This window comes from Schizophyllum commune (genome assembly GCF_000143185.2).
Source record: "Schizophyllum commune H4-8 unplaced genomic scaffold SCHCOscaffold_4, whole genome shotgun sequence".
NCBI classification, from domain to species: domain Eukaryota; kingdom Fungi; phylum Basidiomycota; class Agaricomycetes; order Agaricales; family Schizophyllaceae; genus Schizophyllum; species Schizophyllum commune.
In genome coordinates, this window is record NW_026089541.1 from 2,446,644 (window position 1) to 2,465,484 (window position 18,841).

General features: G+C 56.8%; 8 protein-coding genes across 8 annotated transcripts; 4 read left to right on the forward strand and 4 right to left on the reverse strand.

Moving 5' to 3' along the window:
* Positions 1 to 47: 47 nt before the first annotated feature.
* Positions 48 to 1,826, reverse strand: SCHCODRAFT_02686862 (uncharacterized protein). Its single transcript, XM_050346794.1, has 4 exons — positions 1,688 to 1,826; positions 1,122 to 1,630; positions 827 to 1,061; positions 48 to 780 (listed from the first exon to the last, which is right to left on the reverse strand). Exons 1-4 carry the CDS (start codon positions 1,793 to 1,795, stop codon positions 118 to 120), a joined length of 1,515 nt encoding a protein of 504 aa, XP_050201235.1. The 5' UTR covers positions 1,796 to 1,826; the 3' UTR covers positions 48 to 117.
* Positions 1,827 to 1,880: 54 nt separating this feature from the next.
* Positions 1,881 to 3,580, reverse strand: SCHCODRAFT_02536603 (uncharacterized protein). Its single transcript, XM_003033392.3, has 2 exons — positions 3,489 to 3,580; positions 1,881 to 3,438 (listed from the first exon to the last, which is right to left on the reverse strand). The coding sequence occupies exon 2, from the start codon at positions 3,383 to 3,385 to the stop codon at positions 1,940 to 1,942; it is 1,446 nt and encodes a 481-aa protein (XP_003033438.1). The 5' UTR covers positions 3,386 to 3,438; positions 3,489 to 3,580; the 3' UTR covers positions 1,881 to 1,939.
* A 115-nt stretch (positions 3,581 to 3,695) lies between these two features.
* SCHCODRAFT_02686864 (Pantoate-beta-alanine ligase) lies at positions 3,696 to 5,137 on the forward strand. The gene is made up of 3 exons (XM_003032820.2): positions 3,696 to 3,939; positions 3,991 to 4,328; positions 4,381 to 5,137. The coding sequence occupies exons 1-3, from the start codon at positions 3,717 to 3,719 to the stop codon at positions 4,891 to 4,893; spliced, it is 1,074 nt and encodes a 357-aa protein (XP_003032866.1). The 5' UTR covers positions 3,696 to 3,716; the 3' UTR covers positions 4,894 to 5,137.
* Positions 5,138 to 5,502: 365 nt separating this feature from the next.
* Positions 5,503 to 8,567, forward strand: SCHCODRAFT_02665824 (uncharacterized protein; the record flags this gene model as incomplete). The annotated part of the gene is made up of 3 exons (XM_003032821.2): positions 5,503 to 6,684; positions 7,052 to 7,216; positions 7,269 to 8,567. The coding sequence occupies 3 exons, from the start codon at positions 5,503 to 5,505 to the stop codon at positions 8,565 to 8,567; spliced, it is 2,646 nt and encodes an 881-aa protein (XP_003032867.1).
* A 48-nt stretch (positions 8,568 to 8,615) lies between these two features.
* Positions 8,616 to 9,364, forward strand: SCHCODRAFT_02619563 (uncharacterized protein). The gene has a single exon (XM_050344940.1). It carries the CDS (start codon positions 8,804 to 8,806, stop codon positions 9,080 to 9,082), a length of 279 nt encoding a protein of 92 aa, XP_050201236.1. The 5' UTR covers positions 8,616 to 8,803; the 3' UTR covers positions 9,083 to 9,364.
* A 49-nt stretch (positions 9,365 to 9,413) lies between these two features.
* SCHCODRAFT_01088449 (uncharacterized protein) lies at positions 9,414 to 11,749 on the reverse strand (the record flags this gene model as incomplete). The annotated part of the gene is made up of 8 exons (XM_003033393.2): positions 9,414 to 9,806; positions 9,856 to 9,922; positions 9,974 to 10,079; positions 10,132 to 10,209; positions 10,268 to 10,461; positions 10,512 to 10,624; positions 10,683 to 10,755; positions 10,809 to 11,749. 8 exons carry the CDS (start codon positions 11,747 to 11,749, stop codon positions 9,414 to 9,416), a joined length of 1,965 nt encoding a protein of 654 aa, XP_003033439.2.
* Positions 11,750 to 11,908: 159 nt separating this feature from the next.
* On the reverse strand, positions 11,909 to 13,299 carry SCHCODRAFT_02619568 (WD40 repeat-like protein). Its single transcript, XM_050344941.1, has 5 exons — positions 13,054 to 13,299; positions 12,862 to 12,973; positions 12,695 to 12,808; positions 12,168 to 12,643; positions 11,909 to 12,110 (listed from the first exon to the last, which is right to left on the reverse strand). Exons 1-5 carry the CDS (start codon positions 13,239 to 13,241, stop codon positions 11,957 to 11,959), a joined length of 1,044 nt encoding a protein of 347 aa, XP_050201237.1. The 5' UTR covers positions 13,242 to 13,299; the 3' UTR covers positions 11,909 to 11,956.
* A 712-nt stretch (positions 13,300 to 14,011) lies between these two features.
* SCHCODRAFT_02497614 (DHS-like NAD/FAD-binding domain-containing protein) lies at positions 14,012 to 18,176 on the forward strand (the record flags this gene model as incomplete). Its single annotated transcript, XM_003032822.2, has 15 exons — positions 14,012 to 14,168; positions 14,224 to 14,778; positions 14,830 to 15,055; positions 15,281 to 15,461; positions 15,511 to 15,584; positions 15,638 to 15,854; positions 15,917 to 16,057; positions 16,111 to 16,200; positions 16,264 to 16,322; positions 16,380 to 16,592; positions 17,291 to 17,474; positions 17,548 to 17,653; positions 17,711 to 17,758; positions 17,817 to 18,075; positions 18,131 to 18,176. The coding sequence occupies 15 exons, from the start codon at positions 14,012 to 14,014 to the stop codon at positions 18,174 to 18,176; spliced, it is 2,556 nt and encodes an 851-aa protein (XP_003032868.1).
* Between the last annotated feature and the right edge of the window lie 665 nt (positions 18,177 to 18,841).

An 18,841-nucleotide genomic window follows, 5' to 3' on the forward strand; every position in this document is an offset into this window, starting at 1 on the left:
CAACAATTGGACGCGCCTCGTCCGGCATTTGCCAGCGGCCATGTCCTCGCCGAAATATTCGTCGGGCGGAGCGATACATAGGAAGAGCAGGGTCACAAGTGCTTCAACGACTCGAAATCAACTGCGACCACCTTGCGCGGGCATCGGTATGAAGTCGTATATGTACAGCATATTTTTGTCGACCCTCCCGACGCATAGCCTACCCGTCGCTGGGCAGAAATCATACTCCCCTCCCCCATCCAGCCAGTCCTTGGGTTTGGCAAAAAACCTGCCCTTCTTCGGCCCAAGGTACACCGTTTGCTGCTCCTCCTCGCGCCCAATCGTCGTAAAGTGCACCAGCATCTCTCCTCGCTTGGGGTCGCCGTGCTGGCTGATCACCGTCACTCGGTCGTCGCTCTGCTTCGGCGCCGTCGAGCGCTCGATCTCCTTGGTCTGCGCTATCCTCGTCGGCTTCCCAATAGGCGTATCACCTGGCGTCGAGTGGACGTAGAGATGCACGAAGTCGGTCACGACCTCGGTGTATTCGTCCAGTCTCTTTAAGATGGAGGCGTTCAAGACAGTGAAGTCGTTGGCCGATGCTGCGTTGATGTATTCCGTGCCTCTGCACTTCACGAGAGTGTCGGGGTCGAAGTCGGCGAGTGTCACCTCCTGAACCAGACGAATCTGCGTTGTCGCCGGCATTCTGTGGTCCACAACCGGCACGAAAGGCGCAATCTCGTAGGCTTTCAAGCGTGATTTCCAGTCATTCTCGATGACATGGTACTCTGTCGCAACGGGTGGCTGTAGCTTGGTGAATAGGTGGGCCCCGAAGTAACGATGCTCTTACCATTTGGGACGTATCTTGCCATGCAACAGCGGTGTTGTGCTCGAAGTCCCAGATACCAATTTTGTCGATCAATCCTCCGTTGTAGATCACGCGGTTGCCGCTACGTCCGGCGAAGGATAATGTGCTGGATCCCCATAAGTAGTTCAACATGTTCAGCTGAGGTGGATTTGATGATAGATCGAGCTCGTATGCGATGGAACCACATGAGTATTCGGAGTCGTTTGGTAGACCGTTACTACAAACGTTGGATCAGCTCGGGGAGCGTTTATATACAAGAGAACCTTCTCTCACTCACTTATACGCATCCAGGACGAATCTCATCTTCGAATTAGCAGGATCGTACCACAGGTCAGAGCAGCTCATATAGGCGTCTTTCCACGCGAATCTGCCATCAAAGGCATCTTCAATTACGCCATACCTCGCAAGACAAGGCTTGATGGAGTCGGAGCACAAGTCCCATACGAGAAGCGTGTCCAGAGTTCGCGCAAGTACGAAGCGACCGCCGGGCACGATGGCGAGGCTCTCTAGCTCGTCCACCTCCCATCCTTCTGGGCCAAAGTCCGCTGTTCGTATGGGGATGCACCGCTCCTTCACCGGTCGTAGAATGTGGTAGCGCAAGCTCTTCTTCCCGCGCCCAGCGTAGCGGAAGCGGTCCGGCATGGTGGCAGCGTACTCCAGTTCGGCCGTAGTCATGCTCGGGAAGTTATGGGTGACGAAGGGGATGGCATGCGAGAGGCAGACACGTTTGAGAGCGTCGAGCCATACGGTGCGCGTGCGTGTTACGTTCACCATTCCCTTGCAGGTCTGGATGACCTTACGTTCAGTGCCTTTTGCTGTGCGCCACCCGAGCGAGCCACTCACGAGCCGGACCGCGATGATATCGCGTGGGGTCAGGAAGGACATGACCAGGATGTGTAGGTCCGCGGGAAGAATAGCGAAGGGCGAGAGGGCAGTGAACGGGAAAGCCATTGCAAGTCGCGCAATGATGGTTGAGAACAAGTTCGAATCACGGCCCGGGGTTCCGGAGACGAAGTGGTGTCTTGCGCGCGAAAAATCCAGGCGCTTCGACGCGTTCACACAGCCCAGTGGTGACCGCACTTCTGCGTTCTGATCCTAGCTACGATCCGCTCTGTCGTGATACGCTATGTATCTGTCCAGGAGGTCGGACTTGACCTCCAAACCCTCTTCCCTCATCTTCAGCATCCATTTGAAGCCCGCCGGTTGCTCTTCGAACCAATATTCCTCCTTCATCAGGTTTTTCCCTCGGCTATACACCCCCCAGGTGAAGTTAGGGTGCGGATCCTGGCTGATTTCCAGATACTGCAGCGGCGAGCATTCCGCGTCGGGCATTCGCCGAGACGTTACCATCCCCTGCACCTCGCGAAAGTACGTTGGGAACAGGTCGACGATCCGCGAATGTGTCGAAAGCCTTGTGAGACTCGGCAAGGCAGGCGGCCAAGGTTTGTTGTACGCCAGGATGCGGTATACGTCGGCCATGATGGACGTGCGAATAACGGCGTTCTCCATTCCCAATCCCTCCCAAACTTCGAGCTCGGTAACTTCGCTTATCTCACCTAGGACTTCCTCTAGCACATCCCAGCTGTCGTCATCCGCGAGCGCCTGGATACGCAGGGTCAACGAGGTAAATGTACATTTTTGCGCGAGCGCGAGGAGGGCGTCGAGCTCTGTGTTGGCGTAGCGCGCAGGATCTCCGAAGTCAACGCCTTCCATGCGGAAGATAACCTTGCGCAGGGCTGGCGCCTTCAGGTAACGGCCGATCTCGGTGCCGGCGTTATTGATGTCGAGCGTCTTCAGCGCGGGCAGCGTCAACGGTGTAGGCGGAGCAGCTTCATCATCCCAATGCAGTATGTCGAGGGCAAGATGCGTAAGCAAGCTGCAAGGCCGCAGGATATCGATGACTTCCTCAACCGAGCCGGCATCCTCTGCGAGCTGCAATCGAAGATCGGACAGCTGTTCGAAAGGCAGGGGCAGTCGCGCTTTATAATCAAAATAACTGCCAGACAGCTTGACCTGCTTCAATGCCGGCGCAACAAACTGCCATTCGGGAGGCCCCTTCAGGTCGTTGACATCTTCGTCCGCATTTTCATCTTCTACTTCCTCCCCATCTGGGACGCTCAGCGTCAGAGCACGAAGTCGTGGAGCATCGATTTCTTCTATGTCGACAAGCATCTCGGCAGATCGAGGTAGCATGAGCTCTGCTTCCTCCCATCGCCCTGCATGGTCGAATGCCTCCTTCCAGACCTGCAGATCCTCGCTGGTCTGCACGAACGCGTCCTCGGTGATCCGTATGCACAAAGGGTATGGCAGTGAACGGCTGAGAGCAGCGCGCACGAGTTGGACTTGACCCTCTGTCAGACGTCCTTCCATGCGTATCTCCGTCCAGAGCCGCGGGCTATTGAGCGTGATTTCCCGCCAGTATCGGCAGACGCGAGTCGTCACCATCGAAAAGATGCTCTGCGAGACGTAGAGGAATATAGCTTCAAGAAGCTCAACCGAGATTCGATTGACATAGCACGCGTCAAGGCCAGGGGAGGTCATGTTGCGATAGGTAATGCGGGGGACAGATGACGAGAGCTGAGTAGGGAAAGCTGCTACACGCTAAGATCAGGGCGCCTGTACGAAGTCATCGGATGTGACATACCCAGTTGCTGGAAAGGGATAGAAAACTTTGGCAAGATCAGAGAGCGTTGGGGGGAGACACAATATCCCTGGTTTTCTGAGCCTACAGCAGCATGAACGTCGAAGACGAGTCGAGCAGCCCAGTGGGAAGCAAATTTCACGTGATTGCAATCTCCGCGGACCGCGCGGGACCGGATATGACCAAATGGCACGATCGGGCTTCGCGCCTTGTCCGCATCTGGCTCGCACCATGATCATTAGGAGCATCGTACGTCTCGGTCTTACCCAACGACCTCCATCCAAGGCAACCCTCCTCTCTTCGCACACGATGAGCACAGCAGCGACGGCGACGATCCCGACCTTCAACACGCTGAACGCGCTGCGCGAATGGCGCTCGCGCGCGTTCGCCCAGAACGAATCGGTGGGCTTCGTCGCCACGATGGGTGCGCTTCATGAGGGACATATGGCTCTTGGTGAGTACTACGCTGTCTCTGCTTGTATATTGTGGCTTACAGCCCCTCCAGTTCGTCGATCCCTCGCAGAGAACGACCTCACAGTCTGCTCCGTCTTCGTCAACCCCGCTCAATTCGCGCCTCACGAAGACCTTGCGAGCTATCCACGAACTCTCCCCGCAGACCTTGCAGCCCTCTCTGCTCTAGAGGTTAGGGGACGGGCGCCATCTGCTGTCTTCGTCCCGAACGCTCTAGAAATGTACCCGTCAGGCATCTCCCAGGACCCCGCCCTTCAACGAGGAACCTTCGTCGAGGTCATGGGCTATGGTCAGGAGATGGAGGGACGCAGTCGCCCTATATTCTTCCGCGGTGTCGCGACCGTGGTCACCAAGCTCTTCAACGCCGTGCAGGTATGTCTACATACGTGGTGGAGCAGCCGAGCAGCTAACCGTACGTACGTAGCCAACGCGGACGTACTTCGGCCAGAAAGACATACAGCAGGCGCTCCTGCTCCGACGCATGTGTAAAGACCTTCTCATGACCCTCCCCTACCCCGAGAACCTGCACATCGTACCGACGGTGCGAGACCCGGCCGACGGACTCGCGCTTTCCTCCCGGAATGCATACCTTTCCCCTTCGGCCCGTCGTGTCGCAACCGTCATGCCATCTGCTCTCGATGTCGCTCGCGATGCATGGGAGGCAGGTCTGACGAAGGACGAGTGCGTCAAGCGCGCGGAGCAGTACGTGACGGAGGTGGCAGAGCGCGCACGCGCCGATGGTGCGGCGGAAGTTCGACTAGACTACATTCAACTCAACGACGCGGACACGTTCTTTGAGGTTCCCGGACACAGGACAAAGGAAACATGGGCGCAGCAGTCCCCACATCCAGTAATCCTGAGCGGCGCTATATGGGTGGATAAGACGCGGTTAATCGACAACTACATCTTGGGCGATGTGGACAGCATCATATGCTGAAATGTCAGCCCGTTTGCAAATTATTGATGTATACTACAAGCAATGTATCTGGAATGCTGCTCTGTGTGCTTCCTGAATCCGCGCAGAACACTTACCTATTTGGAACAATAGCTATGGACATACCCCATACGGAAAGAGATCTTACCGGGTGCGCTCGTGATGTCGAGTCACACGATTCAGAAGTCACGCTTCCTTTGATGTCAACCTCTGGTTGATCGATTTCTGTGTCCGACCATGATCAGCCCTCTAGACATACCCGACATATGCTCTATAATTTGTCAACTGACTAGAAGAGATGATCTCTGCTGTCTTGCAAGGGTATCCAGAGACTGGCGCGACGTGGCGACCCCATTCATATGGGAAAATCTGCCAAATATTTTCTATCTCTTCGCGCTACTTCCTGGAGCGTCACTGTCAGCAGAGATAGACTTTGAGAGGATCTTGGTGCGTACTGCCTCTAACGCTTTCTGTGATATAGTATCATAGTATCTGACGTCGTTCCAAAAGACATTATGCCGGACGATCAAACCGGATGACTGGCTGCCGGTCCTACGGTATGGTCGGTTCGTACGCTGTTTGGGCAGAGGGCGTAGTAATTCATATCGAATCATGCCTTCCGAAGGCTTGACTCGAAACGTCCTTGCCTGCCCGCCTCCTGCACCGCTCTGTCCCATGCTGCGGGAACTCGGGCTTGCAGGAATCACTGGTAACGCCACCCGGATCCCGGGTGAATGGCTCCCGACCATGCTCGACATGCTCTTAGGAGAAAACCTCGATACTTTCTATCTGACGGTTGATCAACTTAACGCTCCACTATCGGTCCCCCCGTCGCGGATCGTTAACGCGTGTCCACATTTGCAAACTCTGGGATTGCACTTTCTTTCAGCAGCAGATGGGCAGTTGGGCACCCTCTTCGATGCGTTTCTCTCGCATACGTACCTCAGTACCATCGATCTTCTCGCCTGCGATATTCCTGTACAAGTCCCGGAATCGCTTTCGCGCCTTCCCCACCTCAAGAAGCTCAGTATGATGGATCTGTCGGCGATCTGCAACCATTCTACTCCCAACTATTCACCGGATAGCTTCCCTGCTTTGACCTCGCTTGTCTTGGGTGGCAGCGGGATGCATCCTACAACCCTTCACACCATGATGGGCGCATGGTCGACGCGCCGTCCGCTGCAAAGCGTTGTCCTACAGACTACCAATAGCAGGACTGATATGCAGGGCTGGAAGCTTCAGCATACGACCGAATGTATCCAACAGCACTGCGATCACGCGTCTCTACGCAAGATCATCATCCACTCCCCAGAACCCTCCGGAGCCGACCTCGACAGACACGATATATCTGCCATGTCGCCCTTTCGTAACTTGGCCACCCTGCGAATCAACCTCATCGATGGGAGATGCGCGCTCACAGACGATGATGTCGCTGCCATGGCATCCTGGTGGCCGCTCATAGAGGAGCTGTGCATCATGCCCGACAAGACCTCTGACCTCGGCATACTCCCCACATTGTCGTCCTTGTCGTCCCTCGCGCGCGGCTGCTCCCGTCTGCACACCCTGGAGTTGCCCTTTAGCGCCCAGCTCATTCCGCCGGTGGTCGCATCTCAGCAGAGTCTGACGAAAATGTCGATTATGTGGTATGCTCCTATCGAGGACTCGGATGGGGTGCTTCAGTTCCTGCGCTCTACCTTCCCAAAGCTGCGGAGCATGCGCTTCGGCGGATACAGTGGGAGAATCATGTATCTGGATGGCACGTTTCCCAGAAGTAGGGCGTGGGAGAGCGTATGGGTGCGTCTGAAGGAGCAGGTCCCATGAATAAACAAGGGTCGATATATACGCACAATGAAGGCCTTCTAGCGGAACTCACGAATTAGCGTTGATTTTACTATAGCTCGACTTGTCTAGTGACCTTATCCCATATCTACACCGGAGACAGCAGAGCATCATTTTTCGCGCCCAATATGAGCTACACCGTGTTCCTCGCAAAATATCGATAGAGCTAAGCGTCCCCATTCGCCGTCCGACTCAGCTTGAGGTGATGTCGAGTCACACGAGGTCACGCTTCCTTTGATGTCGGGTTTGGATTTATCGATCTCTCCTTCTCCCAGTGATGAACCCTCTAGACATACCAGACATATGCTATGTCATCTGTCAGCACTCTGAAGAAGCTGATCTTTGCCGCATCGCAAGAGTGTCCAAGGATTGGCTCAACTGCGCGAATCCACTGATTTGGGAACGCATCCCGGACATTGGTCATCTCCTCGCACTTTTGCCTGCAGCTTCCCTCCCCAAGAAAGTCAGGAGAGGATCGAAAACACTAGTTCGTGTCTTGCATCCTGCTTCTAGTGACGTAGCCGACGAAACCTTGGCAGACTCTTAGTCGTCCACTCGAACAGGACGACTGGGCCCCGGTCTCCCGACTCGCACGCTTCGTCCGTTATGTTCCACAGGTGATGAATGGAGCGTACCGCATTGTCCTCGATGATGGAGTCGCTGCAAGTGTCGTCGCTTGTCCGCCCGCCGCTCCTCTCTGTCCGTCGATGCGGGAACTAACCGTGAACGCACGGTACTTCGCCGAAGCGGACGAGCTCCGCTGCATTCTCGGTATGTTCCTTGCCAGAGGGACAGTCAGCCTATCTCTCTTTGGACGTCCATACTCTGCACTGCACGCCGACCCGCAGCAAATCATCGGCACAAGCCCTCACCTGCGAACCTTGAAATTGCAATTCTTCGAAGCAGGCGATGGTCGAGTGGCAGCCTTCATTGACGCTCTCCACGCCCACCAGAGCCTGACAAACCTGGACCTGATGCTTTCTGAAGACTTGGTGCAGGTCCTCGATTCTCTAGCCCGTATGCCTCGCCTTTGGACGCTCAAGTTGATGAGGTATCACGACAGTGAAGGATATCCTACCCATATCTCACTCCCTTCCGGCGCCTTCCCATGCCTGCGTTCCTTCACTCTATACGGGGGCATATATCTCACCACCTTGCACACGATGATGAATGCCTGGGGCGTAAAACCTTTGCTTACACTTCGTCTCAACAAGATCAGACGTCCACCGGGGATGGCGCTGTTAGCCACAACCGAACGCATCCAACGACACTGCGAGCATGCGAGCCTGGTCCACCTCAAGATCCACTGCACTTTGGGGACCGAGAACACTCGCCTTCAACTCTCCTTCGGCGATCTGTTCCCATTGTCGTCCTTTCGTCAATTGGCCACCCTCGAGATCGAGCTGGACGAGGACGGAAATTCACTCACCGACGACGATGTGATCGCTATGGCATCCTGGTGGCCTTTCCTAGAGGTTCTTCAGATCTGTCTCCATCATACCCGTGATGATGGCCCGCTTCCTACGTTGGCTTCCCTGTCGGCCCTCGCACGCGCGTGCCCTCACCTTCATAAACTGGAACTTCCTATCAACGCGTCGTTGGTTCCCCCTGTAGCTTCCTCCCAGCAGAGCCTGGTCGAGTTGCGCTTCATGTGGTATGCGCCCATCGGGAACCAGGACGAAGTGGTCCAGTTCCTACACTCAACCTTTCCGAATCTACGGGAACTGATCCCTGACTACGGTGTGTATCATGGGAGGCAAATTCTGGACGACACCGCGACCCCAACAGGGGATGCATGGGAGAGGGTCGCGAACCGTCTAGCAGAACTCACCGCATGAAGTCGCACTCGAAATGGCCACTGGACCCTAGCGGGAGCATCGCAGCCGCATCCCCGAGAAAAAAGTAATCAGGACTATTATACTACATACCGGTGACTCCGTATTATCCATGTTTCCCTCTCCTTGTCCATCACGCACAGTACTACGACCCCGCCGTCATCTCGAGCAACTTCTCGATACTCTTCCCCACGTCGTTCTCGTTTGCCTCCAGCACGAGCTGCACCACCTCCCTGTCCATGCTCGGGAAGATCTGCATCAGCGTCGCCTGGTTCGCCTCCGCCGCTCGTTGCGTCGCCAGGTCGATCTGCGCCTGCACCCCCGCGATGTCCAGCCCGGGCGTCGGCGTGCGCGACACGGAGTATGGCGGCGTCCGCGGCGGAGGTGTTCGCGGAGGCGTGCCGCCGAGGAACTGCGTCGCCTGCGAGAGGAAGGATGATGCGGAGTTCGAGGATTGTGGCGGTCGAGATGGCGTCTCGTCGGCGCCAACGAAGACTGGAGCGTGCCCTGGAGCGTAGGCGGCGGGTGACTGGACGCGCCGCACGCGAGGCTTGTAGGGCGTCTGGATCTGCGGCTGTCCCTGCGCGAACGTTGGGGTTTGCGGCCGGCTGGCGCCACTGCCAACGATGTATTGTCGTACCTGGTCCGGATGCGCCCACGAGGGTCCTGCTCATAGTTAGCATTACGCACATTCAAAGCCATGAAGGCGACTCACCACCCTGCGGCGGCGGCGAATCTGGCCGAACGACCCCATCGACGACCTCGCTGAATATTCGCCCGATGGCGCTCAGCGGCTTGCTAATCGTGTCCCCAGTCTTCTGGAATAACCGCCGGGCGTCGTCGGCGATGTCAATGGAAGGCAGCGACAGTGGTGTTGCGGACTCCTCTCCTGCGTGCGAGGCGTTTGTAGGGATCTGGGCCGCTAAAGGAGATGAGGGAGCGGACATGGATGACGGAGGTCGTGGAGGGAGGGAGGCCATAGAGGAAGACCGCGGTCGCTCTGAGAGGGCGGACGGCGTCCTCTGGTGTGTTGGTGTAGACCACCCTGACGGTGGGCCTGAAGAGGGGAGAGGTGGAGACTGATCTTGACGAGGAAGAGACTGGATGGCTTGTTCGACGTTCCTGTGAAAACTCAGCAACGCTTTTGTTTATTAATGGGTCCACCCACTTCTCGAACTCCTCCTGGGTGATATTAGATAGCGACGTATGGTCCATGGTCTCGATGAACGATACCGCGCCCATCTACAAGTGGGGTCAGTACGACGAATCTATGACAGTAGAATGCACGCACTAAACTACTAAGGTAGTATCCAGCTTCGCTCTGTAGCTTGGCCGGATTTCGGAAACGTTGAATGAATCTGGAGGGCATGAGTATATCATCGGAAGTGTCGAAGATCGGGCCCACTCACTCCATGTTACTCAACAGGTGTTCTGGGTTGGCTTTCAGAACGACGAAGATCAGCAGTGGAATAAAGGCATCCGCGGATTCGTCCTTCTTCAAATGTCGGATGAGACCTGCACATTAGTTTCCGTAAGAAAGAGCCAGCCTCAGTGACGAGGCGCTGACCGAAGATAACTTTGCAGCAATTCAAGATGCAGATAACCTTGTCCCTCGGCGCCTTGTAGTGGTTCATCTTGAGCAGTTCTACACGTATACGCTCTCAGCCAAAGATCCATGATACAAGTCAACGACAGACGCTGACCTTGCTGCGCGAACATTAAGAACCCTTTGGCGCTACTCGTATCTCCTTCCTCGCTCGTGAGGTCGATGTCGAGGTGCTTCTCCTCTACCCAGCCGAACAGCGCTATCCTCTGGGCAAGGACACGATCGCGCTCGAGATCGTCTGTTGTGACTGGCCGAGGCGGCTGAAGGGTGGGTATCGACGGAGTGAAGGTGCTACGCAGGTGTCAGGCGGACTAAAGCATAGACAAGAGGGGTGTACAGACAAGTCGTATAATCGGTTCATAACGAGCTTCTCCATTCCTTCCATGGCGTTGTCAAACTCTTGTTCGGTGCATTTCCGCCATGGGTCGGTTTGGCGCATGCGTTGGGCGATGAACTGGGGTGTAGATGATGAGGAATGACTTGCCAGGGAAACAGGGAGGATATCGACTAACGTTCAGGAAGTCGTTGATGATCTTGATCTGGTCATTGACCGTGAACGTTCGCTTGGCGAAGTTCGACAGGAACCTATCCGTGTGCGTCAACCTAACAGAACCCACACCAGCAAGTACGCCACGCACGACTTCAAGTACTTCGACACCGGCTCCGCGCTCTTAGAGTTCATCTGCTCGAGGAACCTCTGGAAGTCGAACGGTGGTGGCTCGCCGTCATCTTGCCGCGCCTGATTCTGCGTTGACCCCGCCGTGTTGCCGTCGTTCGAGGGCCTCAACTCGTTCCCCTGCTGCCCGCTATCTTGCTGCTCCTGCGAGACCGTCCGCGCGTCGACGTTGTCGGGCTGCGCCTTCGCGTCCAGCGAGACAGGGCGTCCCTTGTCCTTGCTCAGGGACGAGATCGAGAAGGAGCGGGCGATGGAGGAGAAGTTGAGAGAGGGGAAGCCGGAGGCAGAAGAGGACGGGGTATGTGTCTTCGAAGGTGGTTCTGGTGGCGCGTCGGCTTTCGAGGGTGTTGCTGGTGGTTCGCCCTCTACTCCTGCTTCCGCTTTCGAGACGCTGGCAGCGTCGCCGTCCTTACTCTCCTCGTCCTGGCTGGTACGCGCGTCGTCCCAAGCTTTGCGTTGCTCCTCGCTCTCCACGCGCGCGTAGGGGTCAAATGCGGCCAGTATCTCCTTCTCCTGCTCGGAAGTGACCGTCTTCTGCGCCCCTCCGAACGCAGCGGCGCTATTTCTGAGCTCAGGATCTAATGTCGCTGGATCCGCAACCGCTGTAGGTTCTTGGGGTAGCGTAGGCGTCGGCGCCTGCCACGGATTCGGCGTCGTTGACTCGGACGGCACCGTCTCAGTCGCACTGGTTGGTGGTATACCCGGCGTCATCGTCCGCCACGGATTCGGATCTGGTGTTGACGAGGTGGGGAGTGTGGTTGTCGGGTCTGGAGCCGGTGCTGCGCTCGTTGTAGCCGAGTCTTCCAACAGAGCTAGCTTGTCGACGGCAGCGGTCAGCTCATCATTTGGTGCAGTTGTCGCAAACGTCGCCGGCGCTGTTCTGGGCGCCGTGTTGGACGACATGGCCGTCTGACGGAGGTAGATGAGATGATCGCGCCACCGGCCCGCAGCTGACATCGCCTGATTAGGCAGGCCTTGTGGGCGAACAAAAATGGATATCCGCAGGCTGAAGCACAAATTCTTCACTTTCTTCACAAGTCTCTTGAATACTCAGAAATTTGGTGCAGCAAGGACGAAGAGGTGATAAATATGCTATGATACAGGGTGAAGTCATACACGGAAAATATGCAACCTGCTGTCCCAGCCGCAAGTAGCAAGCAGTCCGGGCTCGTACAACGACCAGCTGCAGCCAACTACAAATTCAGTGTGAGGGTCCAAGATGTCAAGTAGTTGCGGCTGCCCGGGTGGAGCAGCTGTGTTCCATCTGGATACATCGTCAGCATCGATATCGCCCATTTGCAAGAAGGAAGGCAAGACGCACATTCGACAGGTCATATCGTAGCTCGCCGTCGCCAGCATCTCTGCCCGATGCGGACTCCACTGCACCTTGCGCACAGCGTATTCATGGCCCAGAAGCTGCGTCTCGCACGGAGCGCCCATCTGCCCCTGCCCCGCGTCTCCGCCCACCTTCACCATCCGGCAATCCCATATCTTCACCGCGCGGTCGACGCCCGCCGTCGCAATGATCCAGGGTCGATACTTGTTCCAGTCGAGGGACAAGATCTCCGTAGGAGAGGCGGGTACAGTGAGGGCAGCGGCGTGCATTGGAGGTGGTAGGGTGGTCGTGCCGGGTGGTGCGGGGACGTAGGCTGGTGCGCGTATGTCGAAAATCTTGAGGGTGCCATCTGTAGAGCAAGTGGCGATTGTGTCGGGTTGATGAGGGGAGAAGAGGGCTTGGTATACGCAGGCGTGGTGTGCGTTAAGTGTGAAAAGGGAGTGAGGACGATCGGGTGACCACTGGGTATTGGGTCAGTAATCTCGTTGGGCGAATGCCAACGTAAGACGTACGAGCTTCACATTCCCATCCCATGAAGAGGACACGAAGAGGTCCTTCTGGATGTTCGACCAGTCGACGGAGAAGACCTCTCGAGTATGCTCTTGCCACGCTCGTATTGGTAGCTCCTGGGGTCATCTTGTCAGAACGTGCAGATACCATCTCAGATCCCCGTACTCACATTCAGCATCATGTCCCACAACTTGATCGACCCATCTCCTGAGGCCGTCACAAGCTGATTCTCGTGCACCTCCGACCAGGCGACATCGTACAGTCCATCTTGTGTGTCGAACCTGGTTGATTATGAGCATGCCTGTCGCAATCCCGCGCTTTCGCCCATCGCAATACGAGCGACCAAGCGGAAGCAACATACTGCTTCTCCAGTCGGATCCCCCCATCCGGGCCCAGGGCTAGTAGATGCAACCTCCCATTCCCTACAAGCCCAAAGTTCGCTGCAGATGCAAGTGCAAGACGCGTAGTATGAAAGGGGGACCAAGCGAGGCCGTAATGCGCAAAGCCGGGCGTCTGGATGACGGCTGGGGGTGGGCGTGCGCCGTTCATCGTCTAGTGTATACGATGAACAGTGGCGATCTTGTGAGTTGAGCTCGGTTTACAGGCAAAAGTCGTCGACAAGAAGTTGCCTCGTCACCGATGGGTATGTAGGAGACAGAGAGGACCGCGCCGCCGACGCGTCGATGTGATTGCCGGCCGGTCCGGCTACCCGACAGCAGATCGTGGGGCGTGGGAGATCAATAGCATTGTTCCTTTCTTGCTTCCTGCATCCATCTTATCTAACTTGACGACGGCAAGAGTCGAGCAAGAATTGAAAGGAACAGCAACTGTTCTTGAAGAAATCTTACCCTAAGATGACTACGACGCGCTACCGAGTCTTCCTGGGTGCCCCGCCTGCCAGGGAGATTGCCATAAATGAACCTCGTCGCTGGATTACCTTCTCATCGAAGCCCGGTTCAATGCCCCCGGAGAACAACGAGGGAATTAGCCATGAGCCTGAGACTGCAAGCAGATTTTTGTTCTCAGGAGAGAATGTAGAGCCATCACTTCCAGTTCACCACTCGCTGAACGAACCCAGCAATGCATCTCATGAAGCCACCATCAACGCCTCAGGCCCTTCCGTCGACTCACACTCATCCAATCCTATTTCTTCGTCGAGTTTCAATGACTCGTCCTTCGAGAATCCCACCTTTTCGAACATTGGAATGTCAAGCTTGCCCGCGCCACCGAGCGATGGCCAGGCGGATCCGTCAGACATCCCATCAATCTCGCAGCACATACCACAAACCCACGGCACGTCCTCTGCTACGCTTGAAACCATGACTCTTCCTTCCGAGCTCCCGATCTATCCACCTGCGACCCTTGAGGCTTCCAGCGCACGGATCTCGCTGGTCTACAAGAACACAATCTTCCACGAGGATGAAGAGGAGGATGGGAGCGCAGGAGCATCTCAGGGCGATTCGGGCAGCTTCGAAGGTACCCCATATTATCTGGCTACGTGTCTCATTTCCTCCTAACATCTTCTGTGCAGTAACCGTCGAACAGTCGGCATACATCAGTTGGCCCTCGACTGCCAGTGTTTCGCGTCGTGTCAGCTGTTCCCGAGCATACGCAGTGGACTCCGCCTCCGCTGCGCTTGCCTCTGTCTCGCGCCTACCGAGAGGAGACGAGACACAAGACGAGACTCAGTCCAGCGCCGCATACTCCAACTCGTCTTCCATCGCCCACTTCCCAGCATTCCGCTTCAGCCTCCACGCGCTGAACTCGCTCAGCGAGCTGCATGTACCCGGAAAATCGAATCCTGCCGGCTCTGATAAACCCGCTCCCAACTTCTTCGGCGCCGCGAAGAAGGAAGCCGCTAAATCGCCTCAGCGGCGCGTGACCCTCCTACTCGCCCTCCTCGAGGTAGACGGGCCGGACACCGTACGCGTGAAGGCAGGCACTGATGCGGGGAGGGAGGTGTCCGTGTTGAGGATGGTGCTGGGGGATGAGGCGGGGAAGGTGTGCAAGTTGACTGCGTGGCGGGAGGTGGCGGATGCGTGGGCGGCCGCGGGGGTGAGGCGTGGGGATGTGGTACTTTTGGAAAGTGAGCATGCTTCTAATCCTTTGTTGCGCATCCTCTGACCAGATTCTGCAGACGTTAACGCCGCTTGCGAGCCCGGGACCTCACCGAGTTTGACTGCATCGCCCTTCCTGCAGTCGAGGCTCGAGATATGCTATCGCACAATGCCTGCGGAACGCTCGGACTACTTGCTTCGCCCTGATCTGCGATTAGGAGGGATAGACCCAGCACTACGTCGTGTCGAAGCTGTGGTTCGATGGTTCGAGCAGATGGCGAGGCTAGAGCCAGCTAGTATGAGGAAGTGAGATTACTCGCGGCATACGAAGTAATACACATATATCTCCCTTATCTGCCGGGACTCAAAGGTACTCTGACGCGCACAAATCAAGCACATTGCCACCGCAAAATTAATGAGCGCGTCGCAATAGGAGCATTTCCCACGTGACCGCGTACGCCGATCAATCCGCCGTCGCTCCGCGGAGATGTCAGCAATGCGCGTCTCTTGTCCCCGTCATGTCCGTGTCAGCGTGCCCACCATCCCCGCCTCCATCCTCGCTGCGAGTAGCGCAGCGGCGACGAAGATACTCCCTGCAGAGGCTGCAGAGCGGGTTGCGACCTTCCTCGCGCCGGGCGATGTCACCGTCATAACGGGGGCTGGAATCAGTGTGGATAGCGGGATTCGTGCATACAGGGGTCACGATGGGAGGGTGCGTGCATATCTAGGAAGGATCTTGCTTTGTCTGACGATGCATGCAGTACATGAATCCGGATTACAAGCCCATCTTCTACCACGAATTGGTCGACCCGACCCCGGTAGGGCATCTATTCAGGTGCTTCGCTCTCTCCCTCCTTTGGTGTACTACCTTTGTTGAGCGCTCCACAGACAGCGGTACTGGCTCCGCTCGTACCTCGGCTATCCCCCAGTACGCGACGCGCTCCCGAACACAAGTCACTACGCGCTCGCTGCTCTGCAGCACTCCTCGATCGTTACCCGCCTGGTGACGCAGAACGTCGACGGCCTCCACCATCGCGCCCTAGCGCGAGTATGGGGCCCTGCGCAGATGCAGGAGCGCATATTAGAACTGCACGGAACGTTACATGTGAGCTTCCTCCCCTTGCTTCCTCCATAGCCGTGGCGAGCGCTAATTGTGATCCTTTATAGCAAGTGCGCTGCCGGCGGGGGCACCTGATCGACAGGGGGACCTTTCAAGACTGGTTATCCGGGGCGAACCCCCGGTGGAAGGAGTTCGCAGAAGATTTCGAGCGGACTGGGCAGCAGCCAAGGACGAACCCGGACGGTGACGTGCGCATTCATATCTGATTGGCAGTCTTCTGGTGCGACTGACGGGGTGTTAGGTCGCGATTGAGCATCTGGGGGTCTCCTACAAAGACTTTGTAATCCCAGAGTGCCCGACATGCCTGCAGGAACATACACACAACAATGTGGTACGTCCGGAATAAGCCCTGTTGTTAAGTGAATATCACTGATCTCATTGTTCTGTTGTTCAGCACAAGCCGGAAGTCATCTTCTTTGGCGAATCCATACCAGAGTACTGGAAAGAGAGATCGTGAGTGCTTCTGCCGCGTTTCATGCTGTTCATAATGCTCATCGATTGTCTCTTCAGCATACATGACGTTGAACACGCCTCGCGGGTGATGCTCATTGGCACAACGCTGGCCACGTATTCCGCCTTTCGACTTGTCAAGCATGCTCTGGAGCTCAAGAAGCCCGTGCTGTTGCTGAACGTCGGGCCCACACGCGCAGATGGCCTACCAGGTGTAGAGAAGATTGAAATCGCAAGCGGTGCGATACTGCGCGACGTCGTCCGGCTGGTGCTGTGAGTAACCAATCGTGTCCATCCCGCGCCTTCGTCGCGCGGTGGCGCGCATCTTTAGCACAGGCGGGACGGACGCCCGACGGCCATATCACTGACTCCATATTGCAGGGGCTCGAGAGCCGACGAAGACCCTGAGGTGCAGAGGATGCTGCGCAGTGGCATCGTCAAACCCCCCACTGAAGATGACGATGACCTCGTCCCGCGGGCAGCTGGATGAGGGTTCGTTTGGAGTGAATGGGGACGGTTCGTTCCATTCCAGTTTCCGATGCCAACCGCATGTCTGACACGTTGTCTTCTGTCATCAGCGGCGGCGGTCGAGAACTCGTGCGTGCGTAGCGAAGAAGGTGCCTGCGTCGGTACGTCCCGCTCTCGATGGTCAGCGCAGCAGGATAGGCGGGGGATGGGAAGGAAGATGGGCGCTGGGGTTTAAGAGCAGCTTTGCGTAGATTAGATAAATGTAATACCCGCCTGGGGCCTGCCCCCTGCCGCGGGGCGTGCCGCACATGATGCGGGGAACATCTATCATGAACGCGTTCGACGCGCCGAACGGCTCTAGTCGAGCCCCAGGCGCGTCCAGCGGCCAGCTCGCGATGAGAGACGCGTCCCTGGGAAACGCGTCGCGAGCACGAGCCGGGGCGGGACAACATGCGCCCACAAAGACATGATATGTGGCGAAGACACTTTTGGAATGCCCAAAGGAAGGCCGGCGGTTGCCGAGACCCTCATAAAGGCCCGCGCGCGGCGCGAGTCCTGGCGCCGACCACTTTCCCGCTACCATTCCTGACGTTCCCGACCGCCGTTGTCGCCGCCGTCCTCAACGTCCGTCGCCGCCAGCAGCATCCCCGACTCCAGCAAGTATCCCGCGGGCCCCCAGCCAGCCAGGTGAGCCCCGCGCTCCCCGCGGCGCCCGCCCCACTGTTGGCGACGAGCTCGCCGTGCTGACGACGTCCCCCAGACGTGTCCCCCGCCTAGAAGAGCGACCGAGGACCCCCTCCCCAGCAACCTAGTACTATATAATATCAGAAGCGACAAAGCGAGATGCCCAAAGTCAGATCGTCACGGTGCGTGGCCAGCAGACGCCGTATCCAGCCCCATTGTCTGACGGTCCCCTCCTCTAGCGCCTCCACCCGTGGCAACAAGCAGGCTTCGTCGTCCGCGCAGCCATAGTTAGTATCCGTGTCTTGATCGGCTGTGCCCATTCTCATTGTCCTCCTGTCTTCACAGCAGCACCGGCGGCTCCGACTCTGTGGCAGTCGCCCGGCTCCGGCGCGAGAACGACTTGCGCAACGACGAGATGGCCGAGGTCATCGACCCCTACAATGTACAATGTCGGCAGTGCAACAATCGTATCAAGCTATCCGAGAAGAGCATGTGGGACCTCTACCACTGGACCGTTCACAAGAACCGATGCAAGGGACGGGGGCCACAGGCCCTCGCGAAGGCGCGCGAGCAGGCAGCCAAGGCCAAGCAGGCAAAGCCTCAGGTGCGTGGATCGATATATGCGGGCGCATATATGCTAATATAACCTCATCACCAAGGCGTCCCCCGCACCCCCGGCCACCCCTCAGCCACCCGCAAGCATGACTTCTTCCACCCCACCGCTCACCGTCGACGATGACTTCGAGGAGACGGATGATGAGTACGTCAAAGAGGAGGAATACGACGACCGCTCGAGCTCCCCTGAGCCGCGGGTGCCTGAGCCGTTCGTCGAGGAGTTCCATCTCCGCCCCCAGTACGACTCATACCAGCGCGTCACGCCTCTATACACCTCCCCCACGGACTGCTCGCGAGTCTACTCGTGGGATAGGCCAAAGAAGCCGCACTTCGCTATCAGCAACATCCGGACGCGTCAGGAGGACTCCGATCCGCCTGAGTGCGAGTACGGGTCCGACTTGTAGTCCTCTTCCCCATCGCTGCATAATCTCTTTCATCCTTATCGTCGATCCCAATTCCTAAAGGTGGTCATAATCTCGTGCATCCGTTCGTCTCTGCTCTTGCTCTGGTTTCTTTTGGATAGCTTTTAGCTTTTATACTGTATCACAGGCATGTATGTATCCTCGCGATAACTCTCGAAACTCTATATTACGCATCATTATATAGTCCTTCGTTCTTTAACCGTGTAAAATGAACTTGGCGATGTTTTAGATTTGTGGCGATATATCGTACAGAGTGCGGCGGACGCTCAACGGGCGGAAGCGGTGCGGGGGAACGCTGTGACCGGGAGGGTCGCGTCACCGTCGTCGCGTCAA